Consider the following 14,888-nt stretch of genomic DNA (forward strand, 5'->3'; position numbering starts at 1 on the left):
CGACAATGTGCACTTGCAGCCCAGAAAGCAGATCACATCTGAGCCTGGAAAATAAGCATGCCCAGCAGGGCAGGGAAGGTTGTTGCTCGTGCTCCACTCCACACTAGTGAGAACCCATCCGGAGTAGAGCAGCTCTGGGGTCCTTAGTGCAAGAGGCATGAACCTGTTGGAGCAGGTTCAGACGAGCCAGAAAAGGCTACAAAATGACTGGGGGCCTGAAGCACCTCTCCCATGAAGGCAGGCTGAGAGATTTTTGTTGTTCAAAATGGAGAAGGCTCAGGAACATCTTATTGCAACCTTTCAATATATAAACGGAGTTATATGAACGATGGAGAGAGAGCTTTTACCAGGAAGTGTAGTTTTCCGTCTTTTTGCAAGAGGCAATTATTTTAAACAGAAAGAGGTTGCAGAATTCCACTGCCCAGAAAGGGGAACCACAGTTACAGCAGGCTGGGAGAGGCCAAGGCATCCTCTGCCAGGGCCAGTGAGAGCTACAGGGTCTCAGTTTCGCAGGCTGGGAAGCTCACACAAGTCCTCGTGCCGGGGCTCTCCTGCTGCCCCGGCTCTGAACCTGGCTGGGGCGGCGCAGGAGACAGAGCTAGCTGTGAGCAGCCATGAGATGGCAGCAGGCGCTTGTTCTTGGCTGTCTCAGCATGGGGTGCCTCTGGGGTGTCTACAGGCACAGAGGTGCCCGTGTCCTGCCCCGCCGTCCCGGCTCTGCTGGCAAGGAGCACACAAAGCATAAGCCTGGAGCCCGGCGTGGGACACTCCCACTCCCCTGGTGAGACAGGACCGAGAGCAAGAGCAGCCACTCACGGGGCTCTCAGATACCTGCCCATCCTCACACAACCTCCCTGTCCAGGACCTTGTACCCAATGCCCGATAAGGGCGGTTAATGATCAGCACTGGTGTCCCAGGGACATGGTGCTGGACACCCCTGGAGTGACACCTGGGCAGAGTGCTGCCCTGCCTACACGTCCTGCATGCATGGTCCTAGACACCCCAGCAGGGTCCTGCTCATGGGCTGGACAGTTTGGCCTCCACCAGCTAGAAGCAGGAGCTGAGGCCCTTCTCTCCCTGGCATGAAAACATACCAACCTCCCGCCAGTTTGTTGCCAGCAGCCACAGTGGGCTTACCAAGGTCTCCCTATCTGTGGTCTCGGCTATCAGTGCCTGGAGGAAGTGTTGAAGGAGAACTCGGGACAGTTTGGACCCAGCTCCCCACAGCACCATCCTGCACTGCTGGGGGACAAGGCAGACATGGGGGGGTGACAGGCAGGGGACAGAAGCAGGGCAGGAGAGCTCAGTCCAGGAGGGCAAGCAGACCTGAAGAACAGGCCCCAGTGGTGAACCTGGAGCTGAAGCAAGGTGTGCAGGGTCTGGCATGTGGTACCCAGTGCCAGAGTGCAATGCCAGTGCTGGCACATGTTGTGCCCCGGCTGGTGCTGTGCCCAGTCCTCATGCCCGTGCCTGGTGTGCAATGTCTAGCACCCACTGCCTCTGTGCAATGCCCAGGATGCAGCACCAGGTGCTGCAGGCTCCATTGTGCCAGGGTGCTGTACCTGCCATGCCAGTGCTGGCTGCCAGCTGCCTTGTGTGTAGTTCCATCATGCACAACACATGGAACTCAGTACCTGGTATGTGGCACTGGGTACCGTTAATGCCAGTTCCAGAACCTAGCACCCGCGGTGCCTGGTCTGTGATGCTGCTGAGCAAGTCACCAGTGTCCAGTATTTGGTGTATGGCTCACGGTACCCAGTGTGCTGTACCGAGTACATGGCACACTGCAGCCGGTCTCCACGGCCCGGTAGAAGGTGTTCCGCAGCCGGCACAAGGCGCACGGCATGGACTGCCCGGTGCCCGGCCTCCGCTGAGCGGCAGCCGGTACCCCGCATCCAGAGCGCAGCAGCCGGGGCCAGTATCCGTTGCGCAACGCACCGGGTGCGCGATTCTCTATTCCCGGTGCGCCGTACCCAGTGTGCGATTCTCAGCCCCCGGCGCCGGTGCCCGGTTGCCGCCCCCGCGCCGCCCCCCGCACCGCCTCCGGTGCCGCCCCCCACCACCCTCGGTGCCTCCCCGCCCCGCCCCGTCCCGTGCGCTGCCGACGGAGCATGGCGGGCCCGAGCGGCGGGGCCCGGCGGCCGCTGCTGCCGCTTCTGCTGCGCCCCCGCCCGCCGCCGCCGCGCAGCAGCCCGGGACCGCCGCGCAGGACCGGGGGCTCGGCGGCAGCGGCGGCGGGGCCGGCGCGGCTGAAGGGACCGGAGGAGCTACCGGGGCCGGGGCTGTTCCGTACTTTCGTCTGGCTGTTCCTGCGGGGCTACCTGCTGCACACGCACCGGCTGCAGGTGCGCCGGGGCAGCCCGGCTCGGGGGCTGCGGGGGTGCGGGGGTCGGGCTGCGTGGGGGCCTGGCGACCCTGCACGGGGGCGTAGGTGCGGGGGGAGGGTTGGGAGGGGTGCGTGGGATGGAGGGGCTTCCGGGGGGACTTCAGGGAGGGTGCTATACCCGGGGGGGGGCTTTGCAAGGGAGGGAGTGGGTGCGGGCTGGGGGCAAGGGGAGATGGGCTCCAGGGAGGGGGTTAGCTGCCGACAAGTGACAGCAGGGAGTTGAGCGGGGGCGGCAGGGCAGGGGAGCAGAGGGGCTCGGCGGTGGGGGGCACCCGGCACCGTCGGGTGATGCTGGGACCAGCAGGCAGAGAGGGGCCGGCAGAACCGAGTAAGCTCGGGAGGGTCCAGCCAGCCCAGGGCTGCTCCAGCATCCCCGAGCCGCCCAGGCAGCTGAGGGCAAAGGTTCGGGGGCATCTCACAGGGTCCTGACATCCCCGGGCTCCTGGCTGTGACAGCTGGAGGGAGCAGCAGTTTCGGGTGCAGGTGACCAGGCAGATGATACCAAGGCGGGGGACGGGTAGGCAGAGGTATTTGTTTTCTTCTGTCAACACTTCCTCATACGTTGGATGAAGCAAGCAATGGGCTTGGCTGGCTGCAAGCCAGGCAGCATCTTCCAGCGCCCTGGAGCTCTGACCAGCCCGAGAAGCGTGCAGCAGGATCAGGCCTTCCTGGCATCTCAGAGCACCAGGCACTGCTGGTTGGAGAAGGGGTTGTCATAGGACAGTGGGATTTCAAGGTGTAGGCACTGGAGCTCCCTCCTGCTCCCTCCTGCCCATGGGACTCAGAGCACAGCCTGGCTTTCCAGAAGGATGCCCACATGCTCTGGAGGTGCCTTTCCCCCGATCCAGGCAGCTCTAGCTTATCACAGCCCAGCTCTCCAAGTCCTGCACTGTGTCAGGTCCTGGCTGCCAGCAGATGCTGGTGGGCAGGCTTCAAGCTGGAGCACAGCTGCCCCATGCCCACAAGCTGCCTGCAGTACCGGGGCGGCCGTCCCTCCCCCTCCTCCTGCCACCGTGCACGAGGAACGTCTCCCCGTGGTGACGAATCCAGCTGAATCCAGGCGCAGGCTGCGATGCAGACAGTCACCAAGGGAGATTGTACCACGTGCATCCCCGCAGCCACGGGGAATGGGGGCCAGGGCTTCCCTGCTAAGTCCCCTGCATTCCCCCCATGCTTAGCCATGCTCTGCTGGGGCTCTGGCAGTGCCTGGGTGGGATGGAAAGTGACCTTTGGACATGGCCCTGTGCAGATCCACTTGCAAAGGGGTGCCCAGCTGCCCCCAAGGGATGCACTTGGAGGTCACGGTGCTCCCTGCCAGAGAAGCAGGCATGGCACCTGTGGCTGCAGACAAGAGAGGGGAGCTGCAGCCAACAGGGCCCAGAGCAGGGCTGATGGTGGTGGATGTCCCCTAGCTGGCTTGTGAGCCTGTGGCCCCAGGGCCATGCCCTGGAGATGACAGCCTGTTCTGGGAGCAGCCCGGTCATGCCCTAGCCTGGTGCTGCCCTCCCACTGCTGATCATTAACCACCCTTACTGGGTGGTAAGTTCAAGGACCCACTCAGCAACTGTTGTCCTCAGGTTAAGCAGAGCTAGAGCCGTCCTGGAAACAGCAGGACTTAGTCCTTCTGGTGGTTGCTGCAATGGTCCTGAATCTCAGCACAGTCCTGTGCTTGGCAGTTGTCTCTGTCCATGCTGTCCCTTCTTGGTCTTCCTTCCCCAAAAGACCCACCAGGCTGTCTCTGCATCTCTGGGGTGGGTAAAGGATGTGCCAGTCTGTGCTGATGGATTAGTACTTAGTGCTGGGAGAGGAAATGAGCCTGGAGACACCAGCCCAGACCATCTGCAGAGCACTTCAAGGATGCTGCCAGCTTGGGAGGGTCAGAGGCAGGTGCTTGAGCTCAGGTGATGTTGAGGGGTCCATGGGATGAATGCAGGTAGACACGTTTAGGGCAGCGTTGGGGCAGGGAGGATCTGACCCAGCTCGTCCCATTGACTGTGCCATGCTTTGTGCATCACAGGTGATATCCCGACGCCTCTATGGACCTATTTGGAAGTCAACCTTTGGACATTATAGGAACATCAACATTGGGAGCCCAGTGGTGCTGGAGCAGCTGCTACGGCAGGAGGGCAAGTACCCCATGCGGAGCGACATGGCCCTGTGGAAGGAGCATCGGGACACCCGACGCTTGCCCTACGGACCCTTCACTGAGTGAGTCCTGCCCTGGCTGTGCTCTCTGGGGCAGCAGATATCTCCTGCCCCTTCCTTAGGTGTAGGGCCCAAGTGGCAGTTTGCATTACTCCCACTCCTGCAAGCCATGTGGCCACGGCAGGTGGAATGACCCCTGGGATGGTTCCAGCCTGGGGTGGGGAGTATGCCCACAGGGATTGGGAAACTGCTGCCAGCCACTGCCCCCTGCCCCAGTGCTGAGCTTCATCCCCATCCAGGGAAGGAGAGCGCTGGTACCGCCTGCGCCAGGTCCTCAACAAGCGGCTGCTGAAACCCTCAGAGGCGCTGCTGTACGCGGATGCCATCGGAGAGGTGGTGTCAGACCTGATGGTGCGGCTGCGGGAGGAGCGGAGCCGCAGCCCCTCGGGGGTGCTGGTTGGGGACGTGGCCAACCTGCTCTACCGCTTTGCACTGGAAGGTAGGGGTGACCTCCCCCTCACCCCTGCCCTGTCCCGCACTTCCCATTCCCCCGGAGGTCTGGATGCTGTTTGTCCCCCGCAGGCATCTCTTATATCCTCTTTGAGACCCGCATCGGGTGCCTCAAGCAGCAGGTCCCTGCTGAGACCCAGCACTTCATTGACTCTATCAACCTCATGTTCAAGAACTCCATCTTTGCCACCGTCCTGCCCCGATGGAGCCGCAAGGTGCTGCCCTTCTGGGACCGTTACCTGGACAGCTGGGACACCATCTTTGCCTTTGGTGAGCGGTGACGATGGGGGTCCAGTGTGGTGGCACTGGAATCCCTAAGGACCCGCAAAAGCGGAGCAGTCCAAAAATGTCTTTTTGGCAGCCCTTGGTCTGTCAGCTCTGGTTCCCACTCTCTATCTCTGCAGGCAAGAGACTGATTGACCGAAAGATGGAGGAGCTGGAGGGGCAGGTGGAGCATGGCAAGGAGGTGTCTGGATACCTGAGCTACTTGCTGGCCAGTGGCAGACTCAGCCTGGATGAGGTCTATGGCAGTGTGGCCGAGCTGCTGCTGGCCGGTGTGGACACGGTGAGAGCCAAGAAGCTGCTCCCAGGGGATCCCTGCTGAGCTCCACACCCAGGGGAACTCATGGGGCCATGCACCACCCTGCCCTTGTGAGCTCTAGCCTAGTTGCTGCAGGGCTGATGCCCCACAGGGGCAAACCCTCAGGGATTGGTCAGTACAGACCCTGTCCTCTCCTCTGCTTCGTGCCCTGCTCCCTGCCTCTCTCTCTCTCCTGTGCTTGCTGCCCCTTACCCCTGACTTTTCTGCACACCAGAGCAGGGGCTGTCTGGTGCCGTACTGATGCTGTGCTTGGCACAAGGCTGCTCAGGTACTGGCCCCAATTCCTTCACTCCCCCTGGTGCTCCACTCCCCTAGACCTCCAACACACTGTCTTGGGCTTTGTACCACCTCTCCCGGGACCCAGGCATCCAGGAGACCCTGTACCAGGAGCTGAAAGCTGTTGTGCCTGCCGACCGGTTTCCTGCTGCTGAGGATATCCCCAAGTTGCCGATGCTTCGGGCCATTATCAAGGAGACTCTGAGGTACATTTCAGCCTTGTCCCTGCCCTGGGGTCCTGGTCACCGGCCCCTTCTCCAGGGGGGATGCACCAACCAGGCAGGACGCAAGGCTGGGTTTCAGTCCCTCTGTACTGCAAATATCCACCTCCCCCCCGGGGAGCTGCTGAGCCTTGTCCTGCCTGCGTCTTGCTCTCTCCGGGATACCCAGATGAGTCCTGCTCCCCCACTAACTCTCCCCATATCCCAGAGTCTACCCCGTGGTGCCCACCAATGCCAGGGTCTTCTATGAGAAGGACATTGTCATCGGAGACTACCTCTTCCCCAAGAATGTGAGTGGGGGCTGTGCTGTGGGGACCCCCACTGCGCTCACTGGGGCCAGGTGGGATCATTAAACCCCAATTCTTGCCCTGCAGACTCTCTTTGTCCTGGCCCACTACGCAATGTCCCATGATGAGACTTACTTCCCCGAGCCTGAGCGGTTCCTGCCCCAGCGCTGGCTCCGGGGACACGGCTCCCCTCACCACCCCTTCAGCTCCATCCCGTTCGGCTATGGGGTTCGCGCGTGTGTCGGACGCCGCATCGCTGAGCTGGAGATGCACCTGGCCCTTGCCAGGGTAAGTAGGGATCCCCCACTTCGGGTATCTTGCCATGAGCTGGGATGGGGGTCCCAGGGAGTCCCCAAGGCACTCCCAACCCCCCTTCTCCCCACAGATGATCCAGGCATTTGAGGTACGGCCGGACCCCCGTGGCGTGGAAGTGACATCTGTGTCCCGCATTGTCCTGGTGGCTGACAAGCCCATCAACCTGGAATTCATCGCTCGCCCAGGAGCCCCCTGACTGCACGTCCACCCCCACCCTGGGTGCCCACTTACTGCCCCACAAGGAGGACAGGAAGGCAAACCCCTTCTCTGGCCAGCTTGGGTCAGGGGGCTCACAGCCCCACAGTGGGAAAGGTGGGGGGGATGAGAGATTGTCTCCAAATCACCCCTGGGACACTAGTATACCCCTGCCCAAAATCAGCAGGAAGCTTGGGTAACTGCTGTGCCTTTGACACGCTGCAGGGGCGTTGTGTCCCCACCGTCCTGCACCCAGCTGGGCTGCATCAGGAACCTGGGAGCTCTTTTGGGGCTGGGGGAAAGCTGGGAGGGGGCTTGCAGCCATTTGGTGTCTCCTTCGTCCTGTCCTTGTGTAGCTGCGCGTGGATCTGTGCCAGGAGCCAGGACATCTGGGTCCTCTCTGAACAGCTGACATTGGCCTCAGAAGCTTCTCTGTGCCTCACTTTTCCCCTTGCCCCCAGGGGAGGGCTGAGTGCTGGTGGCGTTTGGGTTTTGCACATTTCCCAAGGGACAGAGCCAGCCCTGGTCCTGGGAAAGCACAGCAGTAACACAGCATATTGCCCATGATGGGAGGAGGCCTGTCACCACCCAGCACTGGTATTTTGTCCCCTGGCAGAGCCAGGCAGCACAGGAAGGGTGATTAGTTCCTGGGACTTTCTACTCGCAGCCATTATTGCACTGAGATGGTGATATGGGGTCTCAGGAATGGCAGGGCTCACTGCAGGCAAAGCAGGAGGAGAAAGATCTCCTCAGAATCCCCTACCCCCAAGCCAGGACCATTGCAAGGCTCACAGCTGGTAGCAGCCACAGGCAGGGGAAGCACTGCCATTTGCCCAGGGTCCTCGAGGGATGGGGCATGGGATATTTTTAACAGTGAACCCCTCGTACTTTCCTTCTTGGACTGAGGGAAGCAGCAGGCAGAAATCTTGCTGGTACCAAAGATACTGTCCCTCACTGTGTCCCCAAAGGGATCTGCACACCACCAGGATGATTAAGACTGCATGCTCTGTGTCCCCATCCCCTTGTTTCCACCCACATGGGCAGAAGTGCCACTCTGCCAGTGCCAAACTTGCTGGCAAGTAGCCAGTACCCCTTCCCCAGCCTGGTTCTCTCTAGAGGAGTCATGCCCAGCTTTACCCCAGAAAGGCAAGAGGCAGTTCTTGGATCAGGCTGCTTTGTTACAGCAAGGCTGAACAGACTAACAAGTAAATAAATATCCCCTGCCCACCCCAAAATGTGCGCAGGGTCTCCATGCAAGTGCCCATCCTGCTGCTTGCTCTGGCACAGGCTGTGCCTCTGCCAGAGAGCTCCAGCCCTGTGTGACTCTGAAATAAAAAAGCCTGTGTGTGCAGCTGAGCCTACGCTACCAGGCACCGGGCACAGACAGCGGGACTGTGTTCACTAGGAGGGAGCCACAATAGAAATGCTCAAATCCATTAGCAGGATGGCAGAGGGGTGGCCAGGTCCTCTGGGGCTATATGGGTCTCTGCCCAGCTGCAGGCATGTTACAGCCCCTCCAGCACAGTGCCCACTGAGCATCACTGTGCTCACTGGCAGGAGGCACCCCTGGGTCCCATTTTCAGTGTTTCTGCCTCTCAAAGGCTGGCAGGATCTAGCCCTGGACTCAAGACGAGCCCAAGGACTGGGGTGAACAGGCATGTCCTCCCCACAGAGAGCCTTCAGGCCCAAGCCTCCTTTTCACAGGTCACACAAGAGATCCCCAAGTCAGACAAGACAGTGGCATTTCCCTGGTGTCTTCAGAGTGAGGATCGATCGATGCCTGTGGGGCAAGAGAGCATGTGACACCATAACCCCAAATCAGTGCTGGACTGGGTACCCTGTGACATGGCCCCTCCAATCATCCCAGTGGACACTGGGGTCTTTCCTCCATTCCTTGCTTGTATGCAAGCCCTGGGGTAGGAAGGAGGGCAGCTTGGCTGGAGAAGGACATATCAGTGGTCCTCTGCAGCTCCTGACACAACCACCCCTGTGGGCACCAGGGATAGGGTAAGCAAAGGCACTGTGATGGGGGGATGGGGACAACGGGGATATCCCATATGTGGCTAACACACACCATTCCCAGTCTCCTTCTGTGCAAAGCAGCTGGGCACTGCTGTAACTGGTAGGCACAGACCTATCCCAACCCATTGCCCACTACCACCCCAAAGAGCAAAATTACCTTTGAGAAGCAGTTGGGAACTAGAGCCAGCTCCCCCCTCCTCATTTCACTTCTAAAGAAGTGCCACAGTGGGTGCCAGGAACATGTCCACCCATAGCCAGTAAGGATTCACCAGGCAATGGGTGAGCAGAGCCAGCTGCAGGTGGCCAAGCAGTGTGGTTCCAATGCCACCTGGGAGAGCCCTGTCACTGGAACAGTTTTAGGGCTGCTGCAAGTGGAAGGGGTGGGGGGCTCTGCCAGCTGGGGCCCATGGTTGGCCACATTTTGTTTATGACTAGTGGTGAGCAGCATGTCTGGGGTGTGTGAGTGGGGGTCTGTCCACTCTGGGTCCCTTGGAATGGCACCGGGTGTGCTCAGGTCTTGGGGAGAATTGAGGCAAGATCAAAAATGGGCTTTTGTCTTAGGGTGCATCACACCCCAAAACCCTCACCCAGCCCAAAGCCCAGGGACCTGCAAAACCTGCGTTCCACACGCTGCCTGAATGGGGGTCTGGTGGAGTGTCTCCATGGAAGGTGCCTCCATCCTTCCTCACAGTCACCAGGAATCCTTGTGTACCCCTGGGACAAGCAGCATCTGGGTCCTGCTGTCCCCAACTGTGCACCCAGCACTGCCAGACCCCAGCCCCCTCCATCCCCCAGGACCACTCTGGATGGGGCAGAGGCAGGTGACCCAGCAGCAATGAGGGGTGGCACCTACCTGAAGTGGAGAGAAATTGAGGGTGCAAGTGGAGAAAGATGGAGCACCGTGGGCTAAGAGTTAAGAGCATCGATACCTGCAGGAGTGAGCACAAGGGCCTGCAGGATGTCAGAGAGGGAGACGATGCCCCGCGGGTACCGGTTCTCATCCACCAGAACCAGGCGATGGACCTGTGGGTGCAGGCAGAGCATCACAGGCAGGCTGGGCAGCTGGCACTGGTGGCTGGCACAGGGCACCTCGGTCACTCACCTGTGCCTTGGCAATGCGGTCAATTACGTCCTCCATAGGTTCATGGGGGTAGCAAGTGAGGACCCCCTCCAGGCAGACACTGCGTTGCCGCAGTGCCTCCTTCACACTGATGTCCAGGTTGTTGTATGTCTTCTGAGCTGCCAGGTGCTGTGACAGATGTGACCCCATTCAGCGCCCCAAGGTGTCCTTCCACCCCCTTGTGCCAACACAGAAGGGACACCGAGCCCAGGAGACGCACAGAGCAGATGTGCACTGGCATATGCATGACACTGCATGCGGGGTGAGTTTGCATGGGCACAGACAGGTATGAGCACCCCACTAGTGCATGCAAGTGGCCAAACTTGAGCCAGGGCATGCACACACGCAGGGTACTCACAATGACATCGAACCGTGAGTACAGGCCAACCACTTGCCCTGCAAAGAGAAACAGTGCAGGGGCTGCAGAAGGAGCCCTGTGATCACCCGCCATGTTCCTCCCACACCCCAAGGGGCAGCCCAAGGGCCAGGAGAGGGTTTTTGGGTAGGGATAGTGCTGGAGCTCCTAGCAGAGGGAGATGAGGACATCACTTTTCCCCTCCCCAGGTACCAGCGTCATTGATGACAGGCAAGGCGGAGACACGGCGATCCACAAAAATCTCCAAGGCAGCGTAGATTGGGGCAGTCTCAGGCACAACAGCCAGATCACGGAAGGTGCCAATGCACAGTTCCTGCACTGTTTTCTTCAGGAAGCGTGGCTTGGGGATGGTAGAATCCTTCAATGGGACAGGAGAGGGCAGGGCTGGGCTGGCACCTGCATGTACCTTGACACCCTTGTCTGTGTCCCTACACACCAGCCATGAGTGTGCACAAGCAGCCCCAGCACTCACAAAGATGTGGAGAAACTTGAGGATGCGCTTGTGCGTCAGGATGTGCAGGACATTGCCTGAGACAGGCTCAATGACAGGCAGGCGGTGGATTTTGTGCTTGATCAGGGAGTAGACAGCATCGAAGAGGCTGTGGGTAATGCAGACATCGTTGTGGGATAAGGCTGCATTCCAGGCACACACACACACCCACTCCAAGCAGTGTGCTCTCCCTCAGTGGACAGGCTCTCACCTATCACTTGGAGAGATGTAGACCAATGGCTTGAGGGAGCCCTGCAGGTACACCTCTGCCAAGGGAAAGGGCTATGAGATGAGGTCCTCCAGCCCTCTCTTGCAGAGCCCAGAGCCCACCTCCACGCCCTGGGTGACAGCATTAGCCACGTGATTTTTACCTCTCCAGGTCTCAATCTTGTGCTCCTCTACCTCGTAGATCTGAACCTGAAGGCAGGGAAATGCCCTGGTCATGGTGGCTCCATGGGGGACTGAAGGCACTCTGACGCACTTTCCCCTTCCCTGGGCATCGCGCCCCATCACCCAAGCACAGGGATTACATTTTGGGGGCCAAGCAGGGGAGCAACAAGTGGATGCTGGTCTGGCCCAGAATCATCCCCTGGTCATTGTCTAGTGATCATGAAGGGACCAGGAGTGGTGGGGACAGCCACTCCCTGCCCCATGCATATCCTGATTCCCCAAGCCCTCCTCACGGCACTCACCAAAGGTGAACGGTAGTAGCGGTGGAGGATGTTGATGAAGTCGGTGATGGTGAGCATCCCTGTGGAGATACATGGGGCTGGCAGTTCTGCCTGTACCCGCTCTGCCAGGCAGGGGAGAGGGCCAGGCATTGCTTCTGGCACTCACCCACAAAGCTCTGTGTCTTGCTGTCCCAGAGAGGGGCAGCACGCACCCCGTTGGCCACCAGTGCCAAAAAGGCTTTCTTGATCTGCTGGCAGAGTGCAGAGGGGTTCAGAGGATCCTCAAGCCTGCTTCTTCACTGCCCATCCCCACTCATCCCCCAGGTTATCACCTCCAGGGAGATGTCAAAGACAACAAGCTTGCAGCTGGTGGGGATGGCATCATAACAGCAGTGGCTCCTCAAGAAGTGCATATAGACCTCCGCATCAGGGTTCTGAAACTCTGTCTCTGGGCCCAGCCCCAGTATCTCATTTCCCAGTGTGAAGGTGACAGGCCTCCTGTATTCTTCCTCCTCCTCTTCATCCTCCCTGGGGCATACAGCTGCAGAAAACCCTGCAGGGAAAGTCACCCCAGCCCTAGCCAGTGAACTGAGCTGCTGGATCTCAGCTGCTGGGTCTCAGCACCCTCCTGCTTGGGGGGAGCAGGGGATGCTCCTGCCAGGGCCCCCCTGTTCCCCATTCCACAGGGACAGCACATAGCACTGCAACTCTCCAGCCTGGGGCAGACTCCAGCTGAGGAGAGGGATGTGGGCAGGATGGGCAGAGGATCGATGCACTTGTCACATGAGTAAGGCAGTCCCCTCTCCTACATACCTAGAGTCTTCCTGCTACCCACCTTCCTCCTCAGGGCACACAACAGCATCCAGCAGCGCCACCTGAGATGGCACACAGTGAGGATGGGTCAGCAGGAGTCTTATCCCCATCCATGGGCCTGCCTACACCCACCCAGCTGCTCTGGCCCACCCAAGCCAGACAGAGAGAACTGTCCTTTCAGGGTGGGGATGTGGGCACCCCCCACCAGTTCAGGACCCCCAGACCCTGCAGTCTCCATTGTGGCTCCAGTCTAGGACACCCAACTTGTCCTCTTGCTCTGGGGAGACAGCAGGAGTCTCCAGAGGAGGACAAGGCATGGATGGCAGGACCTCCTGCCTTCTCTCTGCTGTTAGAGCCGAGCATGTCCCACAGTGGCTCTGAGCCCATCCTCTCCCAGTTCCAAGGTGTAAATTCCGTTCTTGCTTCTTCCCGTGCCGAGAGCCTCGCCAACCCCATTGGTCTCTCCCAGGGACCCAGGTCCATCCCAGGAAACTTACATTAACAGCCGGGCAGCCCCAGGAAAGAAGGGAGTCCACAGGGCCGGATGGCTGACCCCGTTCCCCCAGTCCCCAGGAGACCTACTATAACACAGCAGCACGTGCAGAGGGAAGAGCTACCCCGGCCACAAACCCGCCTGACAGAGTCAAAGTTTACAGGCTACCCTAAAATAACAAAGGGACAGGGACCACTCCCTAAGGAGCCTAGAGCCAACACCGAGAAGGAAGAGACCCTGCACCACCTGCCCCAACCGTTCCCAAGGGGTTTGGCACAGCTGGGACAAGGACGTCCTTGTTCCTACTGCTGCATGTCCGTGGGAAGGGGCCCGTTAGCTGCCCACATTCTCCCACCCCAGGGGTGGCCTGTCCCCAGTTGGGGGTGTCTCGGGCAGCGCCCCCCACCCGCCTGACGGTACCTGGGACGCGGCGGGGCCACGGAGCCGCTCCATGCTATCTGCGGGGCAGCGCTGCTATTCTGGGCCCGCGGCTGGCGTGGCCCTGGCAGATAGAGTGTCAGCAAGCAATGCCAGCCATGCCCTCCCCGCCACCGCCGCGGGGGGAGGACACGGCCGACACCACCGAGCAGCGCCCGCAGCCACCCCGCAGCCCCGGGCTGAACTAGGTGGTCGCGGCCCCGGGGACAGCGCTGGCCCTGGGGACCCGAGGGAGGGGGCGATGGAGGGATGGCTGGGGGCAGAGAGCGGAGGGACACCCTGCTCCGTGGACCCCTGTCCTCCAGGAGCGGTGCTCCGCGCCGTCGGGAGCCGGTCCAGCCTGCCCGGTGCTGCCCCCGCCCCGTCGCGGGTGGGGAGCACAACGTTCCCCTCTCCACGGGGATGCTGAAGAACAGCTTGGTCCAGCCATGGGCTGGGTGGATGTGGACCCTTTGTCCTCGACGCTGCCCAGCCCTGCCTGTCCCTGCCCGGGCTCCTGTTGCAGCTCACTGTCCGCGGCGACCCTGGTCCCACAGCAGGGGCAGCCCGACCTGTGGGGTAACCTCCTTCCTTGCCGTGGGGCCAACCCGTCCTGCTCGCCCTCTGCCCGCTCCCGGCTCCGTTCTCTATTTCTGGGAGGCGGTCGGGCTGCCCGAGGGCAGCTGCGGGAGAGCTACAGGGTTGGTGGCTACAGGGCCAAAGGGACAGGGCTCTGTCAGGCTCCAGGGGACAGCTGGATATTGGCCCATGGTGGGGTACAAGGAGTTCCCTGTTGCTGCCTCACAGCAGGCAGGAAGAGGAGGGACCAGGCTGGGGGCTTGGTGCTGGCTCACAGGGTGGCCCAAATCCCACAGTGGTGCAGGGGCCCATGGGGCCAGGCCCTTACAGCTGTGCTGTGCAGAGCAGCTTGGCTCCAGCCTCACCATCGCGGGTGCTGGCAGCAGAGAAGGGAGCAGGCATCTCCACTTTCGGAGGCTATTTTCAGGTGCTGGAGAGAAGCCGAGGAGAGATGAGATTGTCACCAAGGAGACCAGAGAAACAGGGCCCAGCACTGGGAAATGGTGGGCTGCAAGGAGAGGGGAGGGAAGAGCTTTCTACCAGACCAAGGGCCCACACATGAGCATGTCCTCTGGGCCCCATGAACCTGCCAAAGCACCCAGCATTCACCTGCCATACTGGGGGGACAGAACCCTGTACCAGCAAGGGCCAGCTCTGGGCACCCAAGCCTTCCTACCCCTCTTGTAAGGCTGGACTGCACTGTTCCCCTTGGTTAATGAATGATGCACAGGATAGTCCCTAAGACATAAGGGAGACCACAAACCAAACCAAAGCTGCTCTTCCATGCCAGGGGGTATGTTTACCTGCCGTAGGGCAGCAAGAATTACCCCCAGCTCTGGGAAGGACAGGGAAAAGTGGGATGGTAGCACAAATCCTCCCGGTACCAGAGCCCAGTGAGGCATAGGAAGGGGTGAGCTTCCCACCAGACACAAAGAGGTCAGAGAAAAGGAAGGCAGATGAGAACCAGGAGA

At 60.3% G+C, this 14,888-nt stretch overlaps 2 protein-coding genes across 2 annotated transcripts; one reads left to right on the top strand and one right to left on the bottom strand.

Annotated features, from left to right (window-relative positions):
• The first annotated feature begins 2,111 nt into the window (after positions 1 to 2,111).
• Positions 2,112 to 7,362, top strand: CYP27A1 (cytochrome P450 family 27 subfamily A member 1). Its single transcript, XM_066190147.1, has 9 exons — positions 2,112 to 2,345; positions 4,404 to 4,594; positions 4,831 to 5,030; positions 5,114 to 5,311; positions 5,446 to 5,606; positions 5,958 to 6,124; positions 6,348 to 6,429; positions 6,514 to 6,714; positions 6,812 to 7,362. The coding sequence occupies exons 1-9, from the start codon at positions 2,112 to 2,114 to the stop codon at positions 6,935 to 6,937; spliced, it is 1,560 nt and encodes a 519-aa protein (XP_066046244.1). The 3' UTR covers positions 6,938 to 7,362.
• Positions 7,363 to 8,140: 778 nt separating this feature from the next.
• On the bottom strand, positions 8,141 to 11,856 carry PRKAG3 (protein kinase AMP-activated non-catalytic subunit gamma 3). The gene is made up of 10 exons (XM_066190148.1): positions 11,782 to 11,856; positions 11,637 to 11,695; positions 11,316 to 11,361; positions 11,156 to 11,210; positions 10,927 to 11,053; positions 10,647 to 10,812; positions 10,437 to 10,474; positions 10,061 to 10,207; positions 9,812 to 9,981; positions 8,141 to 8,716 (listed from the first exon to the last, which is right to left on the bottom strand). Exons 2-9 carry the CDS (start codon positions 11,691 to 11,693, stop codon positions 9,865 to 9,867), a joined length of 753 nt encoding a protein of 250 aa, XP_066046245.1. The 5' UTR covers positions 11,694 to 11,695; positions 11,782 to 11,856; the 3' UTR covers positions 8,141 to 8,716; positions 9,812 to 9,864.
• Positions 11,857 to 14,888: the final 3,032 nt, after the last annotated feature.

The sequence above is a fragment of the Chamaea fasciata genome, unplaced genomic scaffold (genome assembly GCF_029207755.1).
Source record: "Chamaea fasciata isolate MVZ Bird 193981 ecotype frontalis unplaced genomic scaffold, bChaFas1.0.hap1 SCAF_8, whole genome shotgun sequence".
Taxonomy (NCBI): Eukaryota; Metazoa; Chordata; class Aves; order Passeriformes; family Sylviidae; genus Chamaea; species Chamaea fasciata.